This window comes from Apiospora kogelbergensis, assembly GCF_038363985.1.
Source record: "Apiospora kogelbergensis strain CBS 113332 chromosome Unknown utg000007l_segment0_segment0, whole genome shotgun sequence".
NCBI lineage: Eukaryota > Fungi > Ascomycota > Sordariomycetes > Amphisphaeriales > Apiosporaceae > Apiospora > Apiospora kogelbergensis.
In genome coordinates this window covers 36845-60425 of record NW_027117424.1, presented here as the reverse complement: position 1 = coordinate 60425, position 23581 = coordinate 36845, and the positions used below count along the sequence as shown (strand labels likewise).

General features: G+C 51.4%; 7 protein-coding genes across 7 annotated transcripts; 4 read left to right on the top strand and 3 right to left on the bottom strand.

The window, feature by feature from the left end:
• Positions 1-833: 833 nt before the first annotated feature.
• PG998_010367 (uncharacterized protein) lies at positions 834-1193 on the top strand (the record flags this gene model as incomplete). The annotated part of the gene is made up of 1 exon (XM_066877183.1): positions 834-1193. One exon carries the CDS (start codon positions 834-836, stop codon positions 1191-1193), a length of 360 nt encoding a protein of 119 aa, XP_066726237.1.
• A 6105-nt stretch (positions 1194-7298) lies between these two features.
• On the bottom strand, positions 7299-8256 carry PG998_010366 (uncharacterized protein; the record flags this gene model as incomplete). Its single annotated transcript, XM_066877182.1, has 2 exons — positions 7299-7497; positions 7838-8256. 2 exons carry the CDS (start codon positions 8254-8256, stop codon positions 7299-7301), a joined length of 618 nt encoding a protein of 205 aa, XP_066726236.1.
• Positions 8257-10540: 2284 nt separating this feature from the next.
• On the top strand, positions 10541-13317 carry PG998_010365 (uncharacterized protein; the record flags this gene model as incomplete). The annotated part of the gene is made up of 3 exons (XM_066877181.1): positions 10541-11682; positions 11759-13209; positions 13310-13317. The coding sequence occupies 3 exons, from the start codon at positions 10541-10543 to the stop codon at positions 13315-13317; spliced, it is 2601 nt and encodes an 866-aa protein (XP_066726235.1).
• Positions 13318-14157: 840 nt separating this feature from the next.
• Positions 14158-15311, bottom strand: PG998_010364 (uncharacterized protein; the record flags this gene model as incomplete). Its single annotated transcript, XM_066877180.1, has 5 exons — positions 14158-14216; positions 14271-14504; positions 14574-14661; positions 14721-14842; positions 14903-15311. The coding sequence occupies 5 exons, from the start codon at positions 15309-15311 to the stop codon at positions 14158-14160; spliced, it is 912 nt and encodes a 303-aa protein (XP_066726234.1).
• Positions 15312-16160: 849 nt separating this feature from the next.
• PG998_010363 (uncharacterized protein) lies at positions 16161-16725 on the top strand (the record flags this gene model as incomplete). The annotated part of the gene is made up of 2 exons (XM_066877179.1): positions 16161-16236; positions 16295-16725. The coding sequence occupies 2 exons, from the start codon at positions 16161-16163 to the stop codon at positions 16723-16725; spliced, it is 507 nt and encodes a 168-aa protein (XP_066726233.1).
• A 2210-nt stretch (positions 16726-18935) lies between these two features.
• PG998_010362 (uncharacterized protein) lies at positions 18936-19682 on the top strand (the record flags this gene model as incomplete). The annotated part of the gene is made up of 1 exon (XM_066877178.1): positions 18936-19682. One exon carries the CDS (start codon positions 18936-18938, stop codon positions 19680-19682), a length of 747 nt encoding a protein of 248 aa, XP_066726232.1.
• A 1578-nt stretch (positions 19683-21260) lies between these two features.
• On the bottom strand, positions 21261-22820 carry PG998_010361 (Metallo-dependent phosphatase; the record flags this gene model as incomplete). Its single annotated transcript, XM_066877177.1, has 2 exons — positions 21261-22627; positions 22685-22820. The coding sequence occupies 2 exons, from the start codon at positions 22818-22820 to the stop codon at positions 21261-21263; spliced, it is 1503 nt and encodes a 500-aa protein (XP_066726231.1).
• Between the last annotated feature and the right edge of the window lie 761 nt (positions 22821-23581).

The following is a 23581-nucleotide window of genomic DNA, read 5'->3' as shown; positions in this document are numbered from 1 at the left end:
GTCCTTTCTAAACTGTGTATGTGTGTTCTCTGGATGATACCTGCAGGAGCTCGATGGCCGTCCGCCGGCAGGATGCATGGTGTTAGTTAGAAAAGGGGCCTTTAATGGAGAATACCAGCACACCGGAGGGATTGTCCTGATATATCGGAGGAACTGTCCTCGTATGGCGGAGGGACTTGACCGGGTGTTCGGTTAGAACCGTAAGATTACGTATAGCCTGCGACACGGGACAGGCCTTAGATAGAGAATACCAGCATACCGGAGGGATTGTTCTGATATAGCGGAGGAACTATCCTACTAGGCACACTTTCAAGGGTAAACGTGTGCAGCCCGCGGCGCGGGATAGGCCTTAGATGGAGAATACCAGCACACCGGAGGGATTCCGCTGGGCCAGCCTGGTGTGAACCAGAGATGCAGAATCATTGTCCCAATATATCGGAGGAACTATCCTGGTGTACCGAAGACAGGATAAATCTTCAATAGAGAACGTTAGCATGCCGGAAGGATTGCCCTAGTATACCGGAGGGATTCACCTGCCCTAGAACTCTCCGGCCAGCTGCCACAGGCACCAAGTTGTGGATTGCCCCGTGAGTAGATAGCTTCACCGAGGCTGATAGAATCTGAGTTGTCATCGTATTCGAGCCAGCAAAGAGGTATAAAGCTCTCCTCAGCTGTCGACTTGTTCTGATAGATATCCCTCATCACTCACACTCACACATACACAAGCATACACACACTACATACACACACCATACACACACACCACATATATTCTATTTTAAAAGCCTTAGCAGATTGTTCTCTATACTTCTGCATCATCATCATCTTCGAGAATGCAGTTCACCACTACCACCTCGGCCATTGTCCTCGCCACTCTCGCAGGCTTTCCTTCCCTGGCTGCAGCCATTGGATGCACCACGAGAGGTCAGGGCATCGCGAGCGCCGATCAATGGACTATCTTCGACGTCGCCGGGGTTACCGACCCCGACGGTCTGTGCAACGGCCTCAGGGACAACCTCCACCACTTTGGGGATTGCACCGAATCCAACTACGGCTGCAGGATGGTCGGTGACAGGTTCGAGTGGCAGTTTACCACCCCGATCGGATGTAATGACGGTATGGTTCAGTCGGCCTGGTGGGAGGCAACGAGAAACAAGTTTGGCGCTCTGCCTGACTGCACAAAGTATATTTGAGCTTAACATGGAGGCTGCTAGGGTACGGGGATGCTTGTCATCAGTTGTTCACTGCCGTTGGGTTTCTTAGAAAACATCACCGTGGATTAAACATTCTCCATACAGTACTAGCATGATGAATGACAGACAAGAATAATTCTGGTGACACTTAGTTCAATGGCAGTATGAGAATGTGGATACTTATTATATCGTGCCTTTATCTCTCAACAATACTTCCCATGACACCTGCAATTGGATTCACCGTACAGAGTCTCTTGGTGCTCTCCGCCAAGTCCATCGTCTACTAGAGAGCGGCGTTGGTCGTAGTGGGGGTCATCAGGTTCCGAGCGCGGGGGCCGGTTGCATTGACTCTATGGACTAAGATTGTAGTCTAGGGAGGAGAAGAGAAGGAGAAATGAAGCTATCGTGGGCTGGTTGAACTAATTCGTTCCAGTGTAGACGGCGGTGTGGCTTTCAGTTGTGGCTCGTGTCGGCAATTGCCGTTGTCTAGGCCCTCGCTCGTAGTGTTAATTTGATAGAAGTCGAGATATTGTCCTTGTTTGAATGGCGGCTACGCGACACGGACGATGACTTCTTCCGCGTTCAGATGCAAACCGGGAGCCCCATAGAGCAACTGAGATGGCATATTGCCACTATTTATCTGCTCAATGCTGTCTATTACGTGCCTCTTGTTATTTTTCACTACGCGACACGACGCTTACCGCGCCAAGGAAGGTAAAACGTACTCTCAGCTGTGTAATTGGGAGACATCATCTATACTCAGCCTCTACTGTTTTAGATTCCTACAGCATCGGTCAGAAAGAAGCCTCGCTTGTTAACGACGAGATTCTTGGCAGCCACTGTGCCTTTCCAGAAACTCGTCGCTATTTGTAGCGTGATTTTCTTTAAGGCCCGGCCTCCCACTGCTGGAAATAGGTGAAAGCGAATGTGTAGATCAGAAGGCAAGCGAACGGCGATTGAGAAGTCTTCGGTTACGTGGTTTACACTCTCCAACATCATGAGTTCAGGTTACTCCTTATGGGAGATGGCATACGGTAGGCGTCGGATGGTATTTATTCGTGGCTGAGGTGTGTGTATGCCACATCACTCTTCCGTGAAGTAGGTGGGTTTGAATCACATTGTATAACAAACATGACGGCTCCGCAATGTGTGAAACCCCATGCACGAGGCAAAGGCTGAAAACAGCATCGCCACCCACGCCCTATTAACTTCTAATCCCAAACCGGAAGTGCATGACTTTGATGACGAGATTCGGCCACTCGTGCCTCCCCCGTCTCTCCCAACACTCAACTCATCCAGATAAGGGCCAGTTTTCCACCGGGGTTCTTCATTTCGCCGTTCCAGCCGCATCGTCGTTTGCTGGCCGCTTCGCCGTCTCGGGGTTGGTTGGCTCCTCGCCGTATTGTGCCAAGACTGACACATTTCCCATAGCCACATCGCACACGGCAGTCTCTGTCATGCATACCGGTGTCGATAGGTTGGACTCGAGTATTGGCGATAGTGGCTGGGGCAGGTAGTCTGTAGGTGACTGAAGCTAAATTTACAATCCCAAAAAGCGGCCATGTGGTTCTTCTTATTTCTTGCTCACAGCTAAAATTACATACAGGTGTCTGCACGAACCAGAGGAGCAAGATTGGAGGTACTGCTATACTTGCGACTTGATCCGGATATTTTGAAGTTGAGAAGGTTCCCGGACGTTGAGTGCGCCGAATGGGACTCCAACAAACCCAGCAGCAATACCCCGCCAAAGAAGCTACCAACAAGAAGATACCAAAACTACCCCGCCAACCGAAGAAGCTACCCTGCCAGAGAAGCCGCTGTGCCCCCACCAAAAGGGTGCTGCTGAAGGTCCTAGGGTCGTGAACGAAGGGCATAAGTTTAGTGTTGATGTTCCATTCGCAGAACTGCACTTGGGATCGCAGTCCGAGCCACGGCCGAGCGACACGATCGAGCCGCCTAGTCGAAGCCATCAATTTCGAGGCCCAGGCGGACGCCAGCGACGACGCGAATGCCGTCAGGGCCGCGCATCATTATGGAAGGGTTTCTCGCCTTCAAAGACAGCAGTGGCCTTGCGGATCGTCAACCTGTTTTACCTGGTCGTAACTCCACGGTGCTTCTGAAGTGAGAAGGTTCCCATAACATCTTCCACACCTAACTGAATCAGATCCAAAAAAAGCAGGACGCCTAAGCTCGATCGGGTAGAGATTGCTATCCCCATTCCCAACTTCGAGCACGTAGCCAGCGATCTAGACTCAGCCTCTGCTGCAGGGCAACGTGCCCTTGTGACCTCCAAGCGCCATCATGCATCGCCAGACTACACAGCCATGGTTATTGCGTACTCCAGGTAGGAATTGGAGGCATGCCGGGGTGATCCTGTATACGCCCCCTGCGCTAGAGGCCAAGGACAGACATTTGTTTGCGGCCATAGGCTACCAATACTAGTTTGTCTCCCTCCGAACTATTAGGCCTGACATTCTCGGTGATTAGCTTGAACCGTCGGGTGTGGATTGGGCTATCCGTTGACCAGATCATACAGGCCTGGCGGCTGCAATGGTCCCCTCTAGGTAGCGCCCAGATTGGACATAGAGTCCACTAACCAGAAGTGACCAGCGCAATACAGTACAGTACCCAACCTGCCATTTTTGGGTTGACCATGTTGCGAAGCTACCGATTTCTCGATTAGGAAGTGCTTCTTGGCAGCCGGTCTAACCATGTTGCGTCAAATTCCATGCCGGCGTACCTATGGTCCCGTACATACGCAACGTAGACGACCTACCGTATTACAGTATGTGCTGAAGGAGCGGCTCTCGCAGCGCTTGTACCGCTTTCTGGCGCCCATTGACATGCTGGTTCTCAGCTAGGCAAGAAGCCTAACGTGAATGTCACATCAGCCGGACACTTTTCGGCACCTTCGCGACAAATCAGTCAATTGCGCAACCATAACGCCTTAAATCAATTTAAACTAGTCAAATTTCGACTCTCCAGAGGTTTCTATATCTATCTCACAAGTGCGTGCATTATGAACGGTATTTCCGCAGATGACACAGCGCTGTTCGCGCGACTGCTGCTCGCACGCGTTTCGTCCCCTAACTGTATATCCACGTCCTTTTGATCTAAAAGATCTTGTCCCTCGCCGATACTAAGTGTTCCCCCTTGTCTTAAACGTGATTTCTTTACCCTGCGACGCTTAGCGAGGCTGGTATTCGCCTCTCGAAGGGTACGGTTTTCGGCCTTCAAAAGGGCTAACTCGTGCATTACCGCCATCGTACCCTTCATCGGCTAGAAGAAGATTTGGAATGACTGGATACGGTGCCCGGCACCTAGATTATGGCATCTTGTACGGGCCACTCCCCTTTGCCGACTGCCTGGAAGTGGTGGATAAAGCTCACCCTAAGCAAAGAGCAACAGAAGCATTTCGGCAGCTACTAAAAGACTACATACACATTGGGAGCGGCGGAATGCGTGTCGTCGACGAAGTCCAGGCATGGATCAGGATTCGTGCCAGCCGTGCCAGCCAAAAGCTACCACGAAGAAGACGGCAAGAGTCACCACTCGTGTGAGTCGTATGAGCAGTAGGGCAGTAGCTATGGCGCCGCAAGCGGACAGCGAGAACGCCTCACACGTCCATAATGTACATACCGTACTCTCAAGGAAGCCGTAGTAAAGAATTTGATGAGCGTCGCCATGACAACCGCGAAAGCGCACTTCTACCGCCCCCAGCACTGGAAGCATTCGGTACTCTGTCTATGGTCCAGCTCCGTTTTCAGACGTCCGCTGGCAACCAGCATGCCAAAGGCGGCGGTAAGCGGTACAAACGTTACGAGAGCCGTTTCTTCAGTACGTACTGTAATACGGCAGGTCATCTACGGTACGCCGGCGTGGGATTTGACGCACCATGGTTAGACCGGCTGCCAAGAAGCAGTTCCTAATCGAGAACCGGTAGCTTCGCAACATGATCAACCCATAAATGGCAGGTCGGGTACTGTACTGTATTGTGCTGGTCACTTCTCGAGACTGGGCCTCGAGGTACGAAGCCTGGAATATCAGAGTAGCTTTCGGTAGCATCATCAAGAAACGATGCAAAACGAGTGTGCTTTAGCCAGAGGTACGGGAAAGTACGAACCAGAACAGCAGTATGGGGGATTCGGCGTACAGTGACCCCGAGCTACTACGGGACTACATACGAGTACGGCCAGATGCGTTTCGGCTGCCCTCAAACGCTGGGTATGTCGTAAGGACTGAACTAGCCCAAGCAAAAGGAAAAGACCTTTGCCAATTCCATGCGACTGTCGGTTCCCGTTCAACTTCTCTGGCCAAGCGGATGCGGATTCAACCCTCAGGCCAGCGGATGCGGATTCAACCTCCGGCTCTGCGCGACATGCTAGGTCGCTTCTAGCTGCCACGGTAGACGCTGACTTCCAGGGGGCCCCGCTATTCCTGGCATGGCAGGTAGAGACGACCCCGACGCTGAGATGATGCGAATCAGTGAGTAGCACAGGTCGGGCACGGTACAGTCATCTTGAAGCGGCTTGCGTTTTTGCTCGTGGTGGCTCGGTCGCTACAGAGACTACAGAGACTACAGAGACTACAGAGACTACAGAGACTACAGGCTACAGAGACAGCTGTCGTCTCCCAAGTCTGACCTCCGCTAAGGTCATTCGATTCAGATGGACCGCTTCGGACGACTTCAAGTGTGACGGCCCTCTGACAGTGGCAGTCAATCAATCAACTTGATTATGGTAAACACGAAAGCAGGGGAAAAAGTCGACATGTCATCCAAACACATCATTAACAAAATCCAATGTCTATTGGGTGACATGAAAATCAAAAAGGCGGTCCGCGCACTGGCACGATCCCAAAGTAGCTACGACCTAAACGACCTACACAGCTCGACTGCTGGCGGGCACAGGCCGAACACCCATTGGCCCGTTGGGTGGGGCTTGGGACCAGCTGACCTCGAATTAGCGCCATGCTCCGCCCATTTTGTTGGACCTTTCCTGCTGTTATAAAGACCACTTGCCCCCCTTGCGTCCCTTTCTTTGGCGAGATGTGGGCGTGCGTGAGTAGAAGAGATCTGCTGTACGAGGGCGGGGATAGACTTACTTTTCGTTGTGGTGGGTCAACTCGGACTGGACGGCCTTGATATTTTCCAGCAGCTCGTTCACTTTGTGCAACAGTTCTTGGGCGTCGCCCGGCGTTCTTTGTTCTCAGTACAACACGCGGACTGCGCGTAGAGGGACCTACGGTGGCGGGGAGCTGAAAGGGCCTGAACCGAGGCCTTCCTCGTCGTCGAATAAGTTGGGAATGCCTGGAAAGGACAGTGGTTGTTGGCTCTGAGGCTGGAGCTGCGTTGCAGAAGGGGCGACGGTCTTGGGCGCAGTCGCAGGCGCAGGCGCGGGTGCAGTCGCGGGCGTGGTGGGCTCAGTCTCCAGAAGTGACCAGCGCAATACAGAAGGTCGAACAGCTGTAAGTCATCGTGTATTCAGTCTGGCGCAGATCGTCAACTGACATCGAGTACAGGTTCCTGCAACAAACTCAGATGGTCACGGGCTGGCTGTGGCAGGTGAAAGCCCTGTTTAAGCGATTCGTCCCCGTGGCCGATGCTGATCCCTTAGGCGACACCTTTTTCGATCAGGTGTAAGGCTTCGCAAGGGGATATTAGATATCGGTGGGTTGGGCCATTCGCAGACATGATGGACCTTGGCTGTGGAATTGTGTCCCCTGCCCCGTACATGCCGGTCGTAGGTGCTTCGCTTCTAGCCAATGCACTGGCCTTTCTCACCTCGTCAACTCTTTCCTCAAGGAATCGCGTAGTGCTGCTCGGCTGTCGGGCGGAGAGTCGTCGGTGGGGTGCGTCTATTGCGCGATGATGCGTGCAGGTCGGTCGTGGCATGCCTCTCGTGCTGGTCTTGGAAGACTAGGTAGCCTCGTGGCATATTGGCTGCGAGTCGATTTTGTCTCAGAAATTGATCATACGAGAGCTGCCACGTGGAGCATAGTGTGCGGTCTTGGTAGGACCCTAGGCTCGGGGTGCTCTTGTGAAGTCGTGCCCATGATTCTCTGTATAGGCGAAGGTACCGATCGAAGCCGATGGAGACGCCTCCACTATAAGAGGAAGTACGAGGGCAAGATATAAACGTTGCCCGCGATGCGACCGTCTGGGCCAAGACTGTTGATAACGCCGTTGCCTTCCGTGACAATTTTGCCGCCGTTGATCAGAAGCTCGGTGGTCTTGATGAGATCCTTCTCGTTGCGCTCCTCCTCGGGCTGGCGTTCCACGGCTTGGAGGGCACGTGGGAACAATCTTGTGACAATGTCGCAGATAGGCCGCCTGTCCTCAACGAACGGCTTACTACACAAGAGTGGAAGGTAGTAGCCATCCTCCAGAAATACCTTCAGCCCTTCAAGATCGTGTCAAAAGAGCTACAAGGCCGCGGCATTGTCTCATCTGCGAGATCAACATGTGGTGGGCTCACAACAGTACTATACCGCGTACGGCAACCCATACGGCAGCTTGTTCCAATTTCGAAGGTGCTTCCTGCTTCTCGTGCACAAATTTCCATTATAAATATCGAACTACTTCCCTGTCCGTTCCATCTGAGCCACAGAGCAGTTCGCGTAGCCAACTATGCCTTGGCGCTGACAATTTCGCGTTTGGAAGTGAGGTGGCAGCTGGTTCGATCCGCTCTGATACCTGGAAGTCTGACAAGGCAGCGGGCGAACTCAGGGGTTGCTTCGATGAGAAAATATCATTCTTGGTACCTCCCCTGTCTGATGTTTGGAACGGAGCAGCGGGGAACTCTGTGGCTTTATGCTTGGCTGTTTCTGTGTGCCCAGTTGTCGCCGACTGAATAGGCCCCGGGGATCGATTTCCTACTATTATGATTTTGCCAGTCTTTATGAACGCTTGAAACACTTGGTAATCGACTTGGACGCTTGGGATATCCGAACGAGACTCTTCGTCAAGAGATTGCAAGCCGTCCTCCGGGGATAGACCATCTAAAGCCTTCTCCATGCCTGCGAGATCCTGCTGGAGCCGGGCTATTGCGACAAGTGTCGACATCCTGGATGCTATTGGAGGTGGCATCATGGACGTCCATACGAAGGGCTCAAGCTCGGTCTCCCGCAGAGCTAGATGGTGAACACGCTTCAAATGGGCCCTGAAATTATCGGCGCGTGGCCATATCTTGTCTTTTGTCACACATACTCCCAGGTTACAGACGTATTGTTTGCCAGAGTCGAGGGCACTCTGGTGGATGCTTCGCTTATGGCGGTTTAGATCGTTCTTGGTACTGAAGCTCTTGAAACATCCAGGTGTATTGCATTTGTAAGGCTTAGTATGCCGATCTTTGTGTTTCCTGTATTATTCTTGTTCAGCTCACGCAGAGACAATCTAGGTGTGGTTGAGTTATACCTTAATTCTGAATTTGAGCACAGCTTGTGGCACCAAAGGCACTTTAATAACCGGCCCATATTGGCACAAAATGAGCTAGATCGCAAGGCCAGTAGCCAATGTACCGTTGGATCCCGCGAGTTTGAAGCTATCGAGAAATGCGTATTCAAGCCAGCTCACGAATCGTAGCTTAAAACGTCTAGTGCATGCGTTGCTACGTAACGAGCATGGCTGAATAACAGAGAGAGCATAACGCTGGAGAGAAGGCAGCTAGACCCGCCATCTCTTTATTGGTCCACAGTAGAGGCGTCGCTGCTCGATCTGCGGGACCACCTTCGCGCCTGGTGATCGCACCACTCATGGCGCGAAACACCCATGCATTAACAGCTAATCGAGGGGCCGAGTGTTTAATGTTGCAGAACTAGTGACATGTGGGGCTGTACAATGCATGCCAGCCAATCGTCTTACATGGTGGCGCGGGTCGCTAAAGTAGCCGGCCAGTTTCTCGTCAGCCCTTACCTGCCGATGCCATTGCCCCCGTCAAGCCTTCCATGCCTGCGGTTGGGGTGCAAGAGTGTCATCTTGACAGTCTCCGGTAGTTTGCGCGCCACAACAACCCGACGAAGACCTCGTTCAATGTGCCGTGTCCGAGTACAAAGCCTCAATGTTCCTCCAACTCCACCATGCCTTTGCCGCCAGTTCGGATATGAACACGCTATTTCTTCGAGCTTGACTGTCAAGTTTTTGGCCCATCTGCCCCGTTCTCCAAGATAATTCAGCACGTTGTTTTCTGAGCCTAGGAAGTTTAGTTCATGATGTACTAGCTGAGTAGATCTACAAACCACCTTCCAGTGGGTTGATTCAAGGCACCCTGGCGGTTGAGCATGTAAATGCGTGATAAATTTCGACAAGAACTCTGGTACACCACATGTTGACTGTTTTGCGAGAGGCTTGGCCTAGGTAGGGAAGAAGTCGGACACCGAAGGGTGATGTCGGCGTTTTCTCATTCATATGCGTGCAAATTCCTGATCAACCACTATGCGTGCGTGAAGTGGCGATCCATGCTGGCTTTCCAGGTGTATCATCTAAGTATGGAACGTCTAGACACCAGGCTCTTAGGCTTAAGCAGTCGGGATCGTAAAGCTGTCATTGGCTCAGTCGATCATAGCAAGCTCGAGAGGGACGACATAATCCGCACCATATTTCCTCTTTGTCCTAACCGCATAAACCTGCCGGTATTTGAGGGCCGACCTGAGGATTTCCACAGCAGGTTCGCATCGCGCTCGTCGCCGTGGTCCACGCCCGCAGCCCAGACAGTCCCGACGAGCGATGCCTCTGGGGCCCCCAGATCCGCCACAACATAGCCCCCGGTATCACGTAGGCGGGTTTTATCGAGGTGCATCAGGCCCAGCTCTCGAGCGTCGCCGGTCGTGCATAGATGTGACGCTCGTGCTGCCGTTCCGATTGGGCAAAGCAATGTCTGCTCATCTGTGCTTGCATCGGCTGCAGCAGAATAGTCCTCGTAATTATGGCTTTATAGGTACTTTGCGCATATACTGCGGCAACAAAACACGACTAGTCGTTCTCGTGTTCCGGGGAACATGAGCGCGTTCCGATAGGTGAGAAACCTACCAACCTGCATACCTGGGCTGCACAAAAGGGCCGGGCTGGTCCGGTAACATGTTTCCAATACCCCAATCACAACCTTTGAGGCGCAAGTCCCTGTAACCCGCAGATGCATCATGATCCGCCTCCCCCGGACACTGCTGTGATCTTAATGGGGCTGGGATATTAGTTAGGCAATGCTAGTTTGCAATACGACTGCACTTTCGGGGGATGCTCTAGAGCGACGATAATTGGGAGAGGAACCTTTATTTTATCTTTGTTCAATTATTTGTTATTCCATTACTGAAAGGGGAGTTGGATGAAAAGGCGGCGGGCGTCCAACGCGACAATGGAGGACCGTGCAGAGATGGAGATCGTGGTGGACGCGCCAAACTTTATCGCGACGTCGGTCAAAAGAGCGAAGCGGGCGAAGCCCAGCGCCAAAGCACGAGAGGCGCTACTCTCGAATGAAGGCGACAATGGAGCAGAGACAAGCTCGAGCAACAATAGAGTCATCGGACCGGAGATGCTGCAGCGCATCTACGAGCTCGTGGCCAGCTCCCAGAACGAGATCCACGATTCCCGCACCGAGATCCGAGACCTGAAAGAGATCATCAACAACCAGCAGGCAATCATCCAGCGGCTCACCGCCGAGCTTCAAAATGTCACCCAGCAATTGGAAGAACTCAGGAACGGCGCAGCCCTCGCCGGCAGCGCCCAGACGAGCCCTCAGGCCTCTTACGCGCAAGTCGCACGCACGCCCCCAACGAGCCAGCCGAGCAACGTACGCACGCTTACCTCGATGAACACGACACCCTCCACGTTTACCGATACCTTGTACTGCACCATCGACACATCCCGAATGGAGGACGACAAACGGGCGGCTGTGACCGCCGGAACGGTTCAAGCCGCTGTCGAGAAGGAGATGCGAGCGACGGGAGAACAGAAGGACTGGCGATGCCGCGCCGTGACCATAGACCCCAGGAAGCCCCAACGCATCAAGATCATCTGCCGAGATGAGACCGAGCACCGACTAGTCAAGCAAGCCGCTGAGAAGACGAACGCGTCAGGAGCTTGCGTCCTGCGAGACGAACTATACCCGATCAAGGTGGACAGCGTCAGGCGCACAGCAGTCCTCAACGAAAACGACGAGATCCGAGACGGAGCAGCCGAGGCGTTCGGGCAAGAGAACGAGACGACAATCGCCAAGGTGGCATGGCTGAGCCGGAAAGACAACGGGAAGGCATACGGCTCCATGGTCGTCTACCTGACGAAGGCGGCCGAGGCGCGGAAGTTCCTCGAGGAGGGTTTCTTCTACGCCGGAGGCGAGTCGGGCTACACGAGGGTATTCGAGCGACGAGAGCGGCCGGAACAGTGTTACAACTGCCAGCAGGTGGGACACAAGGCATTCCAGTGCAAGAACGCCCAGACCTGTGGACGATGCGCAAAGCAGGGACACAGCCACCAGGGCTGCGAAGCAACGGTTCTGAAGTGCGTCCCGTGTGGAGGACCACACGAGTCGTTTAGCCGACACTGTCCGGAGTTATACCCATCGAACCATGACTAGACCGTTCCGCATTATTCAAAACAATGTGAGGAAGCAAGGACCCGTACACGACGGCCTCCTCAACGATGAAGATGTACAGCACGCGACAGTAATTTCGATTCAAGAGCCTCACGCGAGGATGGCGCAGGGGCGGCTCCTGGCGACACCGATGGGACACCATCGGTGGGTCAAGATGGTTCCGCCAGTTCGGAGAGAAGGGAGGTGGTCGATCCGGAGCATGCTCTGGGTCAGCAAGGAGGTGGAAGTGGAACAGGTCCCGGTCGAGTCCCCAGACATCACCGCAGCAGTCGTGCCGCTGCCGGAACATGCGGTCTTTGTGGCGTCCGTTTACGTCCCTGTGGAGGATCCCCCCGCGCTCCAAGAAGCGTGCAGAAAGCTGCGCACTGCTATCGAGGTAGTAAGAAGGAGGACGGGGACAGCAGTAGAGTTGGTTATCACGGGGGACTTCAACCGGCATGATCAGCTCTGGGGCGGAGAGGAGGTACGACTGGAAAAGCAAGGAGAGGCGGACCCGGTTATCCATTTCATGGCCGAATTCGGCCTCAGCAGTCTACTCCCGCGGGGCACGAAAACGTGGAGTGGCGGAGCCTACAGCACGACCATCGACCTCGTCCTAGCATCGGAGGAGATGAAAGATTCGTTAGTCAAGTGCAAGGTGCTCGAGACGGAACATGGGTCGGACCACAGGACCATCGAGACGGTCTTCGAGACGACCACACCAGTGCCTGCGGGCCAAGAACGACTTCTGTTTAAGAACGCCCCGTGGAAGGACATCAATGCCCGGATCGCAGCAGCATTGGCTACGACGCCCACGGGCGGCACGGTCCAAGAACAGACGAACCGGCTGATGGACGTCGTTTTGGAAGCGGTGCACGCACTGACCCCTAAAGCCAAGCCATCACCGTATGCGAAGCGATGGTGGACGACGGACCTAACACAACTCCGGCGCATCTACACATACTGGAGGAACCGAGCCCGGGCCGAGAGGAGGGCAAGCGGCGCCAGGCATGACCTGGAAGCGACGGCGAAGGGTGCCGCCAAACAGTACCACGAGGCCATCCGGCAGCAAAAGAAGAAGCACTGGAACGAGTTCCTCGCCGACAACGACAACATCTGGAAGGCAGCGAAGTACCTCAAAGCGGGCGACGACACGGCATTTGGGAAAGTCCCCCAACTCGTGCGGGCAGATGGGACGAGCACCTCCAACCATACGGAGCAGGCGGAAGAACTGCTTACCAAGTTCTTTCCTTCGCTTCCGGGCGAGATTGCCGACGAAGGGGACCGCCCGCAGAGGGCGCCCATCGAGATGCGCGCTATTACGATGGAAGAGATCGAGCGGCAGCTGTTTGCAGCCAAGTCCTGGAAAGCACCCGGGGAGGACGGCCTGCCGGTAGCTGTTTGGAAAGAAGTGTGTGGTCGCCTGGTTGGTGATTTGGCTCTGGCCGTCGCTTGTAAGCGGCTGCTCATGTTGTCATCCAGGGCGACTATAAGGATCCCCTCTGCCATACACCACCGTGCTGTTCCTGACATAAATTATGCCGTAATGGCCAGGCTGCTGAGAGTTATGAAGCCACCCAAAAGGCGATGGCTCTGGGCCCCTTTCTGCGATTGATACCGTTGGCGGCCAAAGAGACAAGTGTATTGGAATCGTACATTGAAGAATACGCAGCGGAATTCTCTTCCGGGATTCTGGAGAGTTATTTTCATGCTGTCAAGTCGTGGAGCCGCAAGTCGTCTCCATCTTACCCATGTCCAGAAGGCTGATGTGAAGGATGCTCTAGATAGCACAAAACAAACATCTTGTCAAACGCGAAATTGAGAAGCCCGCCAAGTATCAGATTCCGCATTAGATACCTGGATACGTATTAAGTCGAGACAGTCTTATTCTGGCTTTCAAATTAAGGAAGCTTAAGAGTAAATAGGAACTCGGCTCAGAAGCTTAGGTTAATCATATTTAGTATGCCTGCGCAATATCGGTCGCTTTCGATTGAATAAAGCTCTTGATATTGTTATCCTCGCATCGATCAAAGTTGAATATATTGATTGTTAATGATAGTTTCTCCTCCATTAGTTTTCCCTTTTCAACCTTCAATCTCTTATTTCCAATGCAAAATTCAGCCTCTTTGATTAACCAAGCTGTTTTGCCCTCTTTCATTCGTTCACGGCGCCTAGCGGAAGCAAGACGGTTCCTCTCTTGTTGAGTCTGTCAGGCAGGAACAATATTATAGCTGGGTGAACTAGCTAGGGTATTCGACTGCTGACGGTCGTCGGTAGTAGCCGGATCCCCCAGATAGGCTTCTGTTAGGGGTTGTGCGAACGGCTATGCCAACTACCCATGACCACCTGGTAGAAATGCCAATCTGGATTAGATCATCCGCAAGATGGAGTAGCCTAGATGTCTAGACAACTCCGTCGGTTGTGATACCCTCAGCAAATTGTCCATTGACGAAAACGGGTCCTAGTAATCCTATGTATTAGCACTGATGGGATGACAGTAGCTAACCGAGCTTACGCGAAGTCTGGGAGGCGGGATACAAACCAAGGCTTGGGTGGACCAATTCACCGTCGGCAAACACATTTTTTGAATTTGGCTTGACCCATTCCATGAACCTATCCCAATTGACACATTCATGCGGGCTGGTCAAGTTTCCTATTGGACGCAGGCCTTGGTTGGCCCATTTCATGGTTAACAGAGTGGGGTCTGCCTGGCACATGATGGCCATTTGGAGCATGTGAAGGCAGTGTTCTATACATATCTTTGTTAGTGTTGTGTACACAAAGTTATCATATATAGAGATACTGGATCGAGACGTACCAGTGTGCTCCTGATGTTGTGCCTTCTCGTCCGCGGTCATTTTGTCTAAATGGTAGTATTCCGGATGCAAATCATGGTAAAGGTTTTTCTATAGCCTGTTAGTATCTTAACCTCCGTAGGGGCTTAATTGGTTAGAAGAACACATACCAGGCAATGAAGATTATGAAATACCATAAGCGAACCAAAGTAGGTGCCATCAGACAACTTGATTCCTTCTTCGGTTCGACCCATAGATGCCATGAGCTCAGGCTGGATTCCGATATTCTGGTCTATGGTTTCTCTTGTTTCAGTAGATCCTTGGTGGCACCACGCCGACAAATATTACTTACGCTCAAAGAGGTCGTGCCAGTTCTGGTCGACTTGAGGATGTGGCTCTGTAAAGTACATTTTCTTGTCGGGCCACTCAAACTGGTCCATGACCTGAGCTTCGTACCTGATGAAGTCATTCAATGGTGAATTAAGGAACCGAGTTCCCCGCATTCTGGTTCCCTTCTTGGCTTGACAGACGGCAATGACCGTGAAGCCTACGAGAAGAGCAGACCAAATGACCACGGCTAGGAACTTTCCAAGCCATGAGAGCATAATACGGAGGCGGCTGGATGATGCTGCTGCACGACAATTGTTGGAAGATTCGTACGGATCTGGAAGAAGATTGTCTTTATCGCGTATGTCAACACTGGATTGTCTGCTGACATCGTCAGACGGATCAATGGGGTGATAAGGTGTCTTGCTGCTCATTTTTGCAACACAGGGTAGACTCAGGCCCACGAGTGGTGTAATTTCGTTATGGAAGGTAGATGTGAAAGTTTATTGGCGTCGGAGATATCCATGCGGTCTTCATGGACAATGGATATATATTTATACAATTGTTTTATTCTGGGAAGCGACAGCGTTTAAAACCTATCTATTTCGTCATAAGGCCATTTGCCGATATCTGCGCCAATACCGTTAAAAGCTAGTTGCTGGTGACGTGTATTATAGCGTTTAGTTGTCAAAGGAACGTAACGAAAATTTAAAAGTAGCTATACCGATACTTATTGATATAGTCTAATATACGTAATATTTTTATCACTCACATAACGCAACGTATAGGTGCTAAACTATATTAACATCATCCATTCATCAATTTAGGAATATCATGATGCAACGTTATGCCTATTATACTTCAATGACATATTACAGCTATAATAGTTAAGACTGCACTCAAGCTAGAAATGAAGAAAAGTAACGCATAATCTTTCGTATCAACTCTATTAATATTACTACGTAGCTATTCATAATTGGCATTTCAAAATTTAAGCTAATGGATAACTGTAATAACAGGAACACTGTAGCATCCAGCGTTAGAGAATATCACTGTGCATTTCGTATACCCACCTATGAAGATTGAGGAGAAAGTCTTTTTTCAAATTGGAAAGTTAGATTCTTAGAAGGCGGTGTTGGAAAAGTTGCCTATAAATGCGATGCTGAGATCGAACTTATGGCAGCAAGCAATTGATGAATTTCAGAATATCACCACTTTGTTACACTTTTCCAAATTACTTTCTCCTACAAGACACATTCAATTTCTTATAACCAATTCGCACCATGCGGTCTGTAGCCATCATTGCATTTTCGGCCACTTTGGTCAGCTTTGCGACAGCTACTCCCGTCGAGAGAAGTGGTATGTATATTGCCACGATTAATAAACCCTTGTATAAGACATTGACAACTCGCGACAGGCCGAGAGCCAGCAATTCAAATTTTGGTCGAGACGGGTGATAATACCGGTATTCACTACCCCGATGGGGACGCCGCCTACGACAAGCCAGCTCGTTACCCCGACGGGGACGCCGCTTACGACAAGCCGGCTCGTTACCCCGACGGGGACGCCGCTTACGACAAGCCGGCTCGTTACCCCGACGGGGACGCCGCTTACGACAAGCCGGCTCGTTACCCCGACGGGGACGCCGCTTACGACAAGCCGGCTCGTTACCCCGACGGGGACGCCGCTTACGACAAGCCGGCTCGTTACCCCGACGGGGACGCCGCTTACGACAAGCCGGCTCGTTACCCCGACGGGGACGCCGCTTACGACAAGCCGGCTCGTTATCCTGGCAGGGATGCTGCCCGTAAGAGGCCCGCCCACCACCATGATGAGCACTCAGCCTAAGCCCGCCTCCTTCCACTTCGGTCTTACATAGAACCCAACGCCATCCTGGGTGTATACTGCTGCACAATGGAAAACGGAGATTGCCGAGTGGTTAGTCATTGGTTGAACGTTGGATGAACTCCCAAATGCAGATCATGCCGCTTGCTAGACAATCCATAACTCTCTTTTATCAAGGTTTACCTGCGTGAAATGACGTCAGGACTACGTTTTTTCGTTTGTCACAAAACGTTATGTCTAAAAGCTGCGTCATAGTTTCGTAGCGCTCTGGAGAATGAATACATAAGAACTACCTGTCTTTTCCGTCGTAATCCTTTCTTCCGTCAAGATAATGTCCTGTCTGCTTGGATTCTACAGCTTCTAAATGTTTGGCCTGTAGTCGTAAGACACCTCAGCCAACACACGTCTCTATGTATGAGAATGCATATCCGGGAAGCTAGCGCCCAAGACGCGCCGTTCATTGTCGCAGCCTTCGATTCCACCCTGGCACCCTTGGAAGCCATAGGTAGCGGCGAAATGTGGGGATCGCAGCCGTTCTCAGAGAGGGAGGGGTTCTCTCAGGACACACTCCGTGATATTGCGACCAGTGTCTCTGGGGGGACGTCCCGGGTCCTGATTATCGAAGCGTCGCCATCCGATGCTCCAGGTACGAACACAGACGCGACGAATACACCTGGTATCCGCGGCAACGTCACTGACAGTGGACCGCGCCATGTTCCGGTAGGCGCGATGCGGCTTAAAAGAAGACTGGTTGCCGCCGCACGTGGCGAAACATCTCGGATATGAGGCCCTTGGGTTACCGTCAAGGACTGGGCGTGGTTTCCTTTACATCGACTACATGATCACCGACTATTCGACTGAAAGCTTCCGGAAAGGCGCAGGGGCAGAGTTGCTGCGCAATGCTCGAAACTACGCCGTTGAAAAAGGGAAATCAACAATATTGGTTGACGCCTGGGCAGGAAATAACCGAAAGTTGATCAAGTTGGTTTACCCATTCACCAGTCTGACTAACTCATCGCGCGTTCAGCCAGAGAGGCCATTAATCGGAATTACTAATTTTCTCGATAGGTACTATGAGGGACAAGGATACACGGCACTTGGAGATTTCTCTTTTGCTCGCAAGGATGGGAAGATTTGGCCAGGGACAGTACTCAGATTAGATATCGAGATATAATATATGAATAAACCCCCATTGAATATAATCTGGATACGCCAGCTGCTTCCTGCGCTTGCAGCCGGACGATATGATCTCGATGTCTATAATAGGCATCTATAACACTTCGGGCAGGATTTGAGAGCTGTTGACCAAAGCTATATCCTGCGGAGAACTTGGTATGCTAAGGTAACTAGAGGCGCTATAGACTGGACTTTTGGAAGAAATTACGAAAGAGACGGTAGAGTTAATAATAACCATTATGTAATTAATTAATAAGAAGATCGGAAGCTCGATTAAGATTTCAAAGCGGGTCGGCCGCCGAGTATTGCGGCATTAGTAAAAACTTTCGGCATCCGCGGTCGGGATGCTTTTTATGAGACCCGAAATCAACAGTCTACATTACATCATACCCAGGCCGGTGTGTTGAAACGCAAGCATTAAGTAATTCCCGGCGGGCCCGGAACTGGCCATGAAAATGCATGCCTCTATTATACAATGCATACGTAGCACTCGTATAGATGTGTAAGAAGCAACCCGGGTTACGGCATAGCTCCGTACTATCATCACCATCATCATTTAATAAGACTTCTGTAGCGCCGTGTAGCCGGACAGTGGCATCCACCCTGTAGTCGAATTTCAACTTGGGGAGCCCCTGGCAACATTGGAAGCTGCCGATAAGGAAACACAGCTTGTCGTAATGGCATGCATTAGGCGAAATGCTAAAGAGATAAGGCTATTAAGCTAGCGAATAATGAGAACTTACATTATATATATAAATAGGAGAGAGGTTTCCATCGGGCTGCGTTAAGGATAGTACAAGTCATTCAAGTCTCATTTGTAACATCCTTAAACACATACCACCTACGATTCTACTAGTCAGCCCAAATCCGCTAAGATGGGTTCCAATTGTGTTGTGAGAAATAACCTAATTGGGGGTCATGGCGGCAATTCATTCGACGATCTAAATGTCACCAGGGGCCCGGTACAAAGGGTCTGCGTCTGGCATGATGGTTCATGCTTGAGGGGCCTGAAGACCACTTGGGAGAACTCTAACATTATGCGAGGCACCTCCAAGGGCGATTCCAAAGAAATCAAATTTGACCCTGGGGAAGCATGTACCGAATTGGTGTTATGGGGCAATGGGATCGGAACGCGCACAGGACGTATCAAAATCGTCACCGAGAAACAGACTTTTGAATGGGGCAAAAATGTGAAGGGACAGGATTCTTATCCACAGGATGTCGGCGGTGGCATCCTAATGGGTTTCAGGGGTAGAGCGTCGGAGGACATTGACTGTCTATCCTCGTATTTCCTCAAGCCGATTAACTCCATCGATGTCAACGTCACATACAACAAAATCTCAGATCCAACAGGCGGTATAACATCGATTCAAGAAGGGGATGAGAAATACGACAATAGGGACAATTCAGAGCCAACCGATTGGACTTATAGCAACAAAATCACAAAAACGGTGACCAATAATTGGAGTCAAGCAGCGACTTCATCTTGGGGCATGGGCTTGAAAATTAGCGCCGGTGTGCCGGAGATCGCTGAGGTTGAACAAAGCTTTGAGTGGCAGATTTCACAAACCTCCGAGCATGGTTACTCTGAGACGTCAGATTGTGAAGTGGAATGGAACATGGGTGGGAAACTTAAAGCAGGCGAAGCGATCAGGGTCGTCTCATATTACGCACAAGGCAACATCCGCATTCAATATGATTCGACAGTTGTCGTCACGGTGAAGGGGGTCACAGTTTCCAGTATCAAGAAAGGATCCAGTCAAAATGGGAAACAAAGTTACTAAAGCAGCTCAATGGTACGGAACACAGCATTGCTACGTCATCTCCTTCTTAAAAGAATATGTTATAAAGTGAACTTTGCCTAGCTTATGCCTAATGCTGCCATCACTAAGTTGTTCCGATTACACTTAGACTTTGAAGAATAGTTCGCTGGTATCGAATTCACAGCTTTACTCGAATCTAGAGCCAACTAACTGGATCTAATTTTACCTCGCGTAAGTGCCTCACATAGCAAACCGGGTTTCGTCAGATAGTCATCACCTGCAGACAGCGTTAGGCTATTTAGCACATCTAGCTTCAGTGGACGCTGCTTACATTTCTAAGTTATTGGCCATCGTCCCCAACAAAAAAAAATACTTTTTTCAGGTCCCTAATGGAGGGATAGGTTTGCGGTGAGATATACGTCTTTCACGAGAAGATATTTGACGTCGAAGCTAACATACAAGGGTGTCGATTTGGCTGTGGGATTTTGTTGCCTCACTCGGCCCCATTGCTTGTTAATGGCACGCTGGTCTTTTATTACTCCGTCAATTGTAGGAGGTCGATATGGGGTATTCCCGTTGGAAGCGCATAGCTATTATGAGTTACATGTCCCACTGGAACCATTTATAGCTTATTTTATGGGCTTGGCCAGGCCTCAACCAGGCGCAAAGAGCTTCTGGGGATGCAGCGTTCGTGGGAAAGCAAATACAATACGTGGCCCGAAGAAGGGTCCCATGCATACACAGGGCCGCGTCCATGGTAACATGCTGGGGGATGAAAACGCCGGACCACGCCAAGGACCCGTATGGCTGCACACGTAAGGTATTCGTCAGAACCTTATTTCACTGAATGAAGAGTTGGCCAAGTTCTTGGCTTGCCCGCGGATGCTTGATTTCTTTGCCATAAAAAGCGATATACTACTACTTCTCGTTTCGCATCTCTTGCAGTCGCTCCACTATAGGCTGCACTGGGTCGGGACTCAGGCGAGCCGCGGACCAGCCATTGCGGCGTTAGAGACAGGTACAAATGCGTTTGGTAGTCAGTTGCCAGATCCGGTTCTCTTGGATGTGATTTTCGTTTGCTGTAGCCCAGATGGGAGGGCTTATCGGTGCAGCTTATCGGTGGGTTATGATTCAGAGTTGAGTTCCGCGATGAGCCGTCTATGCCGGCCGGTGTAGTCTCGGTTGCGTCCGGACATGAACTTGTAGGAATGGTTAGTGTGGTATGGATAGCATGTGGGATGTGGTGTCGGACCTCGGAGATGCACAAGGTACAGGTGGTCCGACCGTTGCAGCGCATACGCCCTGTTGAAGGAAGATAGGATGCTATCTCAAATTCACTAACTGAAATGAGCTTATACTAGGTATGGTGTGTATGACAACAGACATCCCCCTTGAGCTAGGGCCACCTGATTCTGATTCGCGCGGCATCTATATCACGCCAGACGCAACAGAAATGGATTGAAGAGCTGATAAACCTAGTGTTGATATAAGATGAAAGGATTTACATGGGATACTCCTGAAATTAAGACCAAAGTCGATCAATATTATTACTTGTAATAGCTGGTTAAACATAGTCCCGATTTCACTCAGTAGCTACGACTAGATTACAAATTGTGTCTTGTGGGACTTGTATAAGACAGATGTATCCAGTGTCGCTCCATCTGAAGAACGGATGAAGTCCACTTGCAGCCGATTTGCATCCAAGAACGACACTTTGCCGTAACTGAAGTCATCCGCGTATGCGAACGCTGTGTAGGCGGGCTTCCCAACGACGGCATCGAGGCCTTCGATGTTGCCGGCGCCGCCGGCGATAATGTACATTGGCGCCTTGGGGTCAACGAGACCGTTGGGATCGGCCTTGCCGTCATAGACGGGCTGGAACCGCTGCGAGTTGTGCACGTGGCCGAAGATGCCCAGGTCGACACCGTACTTGTAGAAGAGGGGCTCGAAGGCGACCTGACACGGCTTGCAGGCCGAACAGTCCCAACAGCCCGTCGTGTACCAGGGGCGGTGACCGCTAACGACGACCCAGGGAGTGATGTCGCGGTCCACAGACGCAAGATCCGCCTCCAGGAACTCGAGCTGCTGGGCGGACGCGCCGAAGGGGCCGCCGTCCAGGTGGCTGGACCCACCGCATTGGTCAGGCGCCGAGCCAAAGTCTGTCTCCGTGTCGATCATGACGAAATGCACCATGCCGTACTCGAACGAGAACCAGAACGGTGGGTTCGCCAGCACGCGGGCGTTGTTGGCGCTTACTTTTGCCGTCTCATTGGCCGACGTCGACGAAAAGGCTGTGGGCATCGTCTGCCCGAATCTCGTCATGAAGTCGGTGAAGTTCTTCTGCCCCGCTGGACACCACTCATTTAACAAGGGGATTTCCCCGCAGGTGGCCTCGTGGTTGCCTGGGCTCACCATGTAAGGCTTGCGTGCTGCGATGGGGGCCAACTGGTCGTAGAAGTTCTCGATGATGGCTTGGAAGGCGTTGCTGCCATCCCACCAATTCTTGCCTTTTAGGTACCAGTCGTCGGCGTACGCAAGGTCCCCCGGGTGCACCACCAGTTCATAGTCGTCCATGTTAGCCACCAGTCGCCCGATGGTCGTATGGTTTAGGGCTGGCTTAACGTGTGGGATCGTGTCGCGCTTGCTCATATTCATGTTAATGGTGAAGCCGTCTTCGCCGTACACCCCCAGGTCAATAACGGCATTCATAGCGAAAGGGGTCTTATCACCTGGCACTCTTGGGCTAAAGAAATGCTCTATAGTCGAGTTTGCCGAGTCAATTTTGTAGTAGTACGTGGTCGCCGGCGTGAGTTTGCTGAGAGTCACAGCATGCGAATATGTCCTCGAGGTAGGGTACGTCACCGAACTACTTGAGCATTGCTGCAGGTCCAAATCATCGACAGACAAGCCATAATATACGCAAGCCTTGCTTAGCTGCTTATACGTATTCCAGCCAATAGATATAGCTGGTTGCCGTTAACGTTACTTTGGAGATGACTTTTTGGACTGAAGACAGAACTCACCATTGGGACCATTGATAGCAATTCGCTGCTGGACAGGCGTTGTGAGATCTGCAGGCTTGTCGGGCAAACTTGCGGCTGCGAGAACGTAGGACGCCAGAAGAGGTAACCCCTTGGCAAGAGTGAGGGGAGAGCCCATCACAAGTGAAGGTTTTGGACTGAAGTAGAAAACAAATCACTCTACGAGGCATCAACGCGAGTTTCGGTGGATTCTGCTCTTGGGAATCGTTGACCTCGGATTTTTGGATCTACATCAAGTAAGGAGATTCGTTACCAGTTAAAGAGGCACATCCTACTCTTATACAAAGAGGCCAGGCCGTAGCTCTGCTATACGCCATGAGATACAGCCACGACCGGTTTTTCCCTGACATCGTATCATACTGTCGATGTCATGTAGATCATGTAGTCACCACAAAGAACGTCAGAATGGCCGAATGCTCGAAAATGAGACGATACGACTTGCAGACTGGCTTTTGAAAACAAATGGACTAGTAACAATAAAGTGTTACGCGGCCCTGGCGTGGTCCGGCGTCCTCATCCTCCTTCCAGCATGTGACGATGCACGTGGCCTTGTGCATGGTTGGGAAACTGCTCCGAGCCACGTATTTCATTTGCTTCCCCAGAGGCGCTGCATCCCCAAAGGCTCTATGCATCAAGCTGGGACCCGCCTAAGCCCCGAACTCAAGCTGTAATTGGTTGAAATGTCACATGCGACTCAAAATATATGCTTCCAACGTAAATCCCACATATCAACCTTATGGATCAACAGCTACAACCGACAGAGTAATAGAAGGCTAGCGTGTGTCTAAGGGAATAATGAGGCCGGGGGAGTCAACACGATCCCACAGGCAAATCGTCATGTTTGCATATTAACTTTGACGTCTTCTCGTCTATCTCACC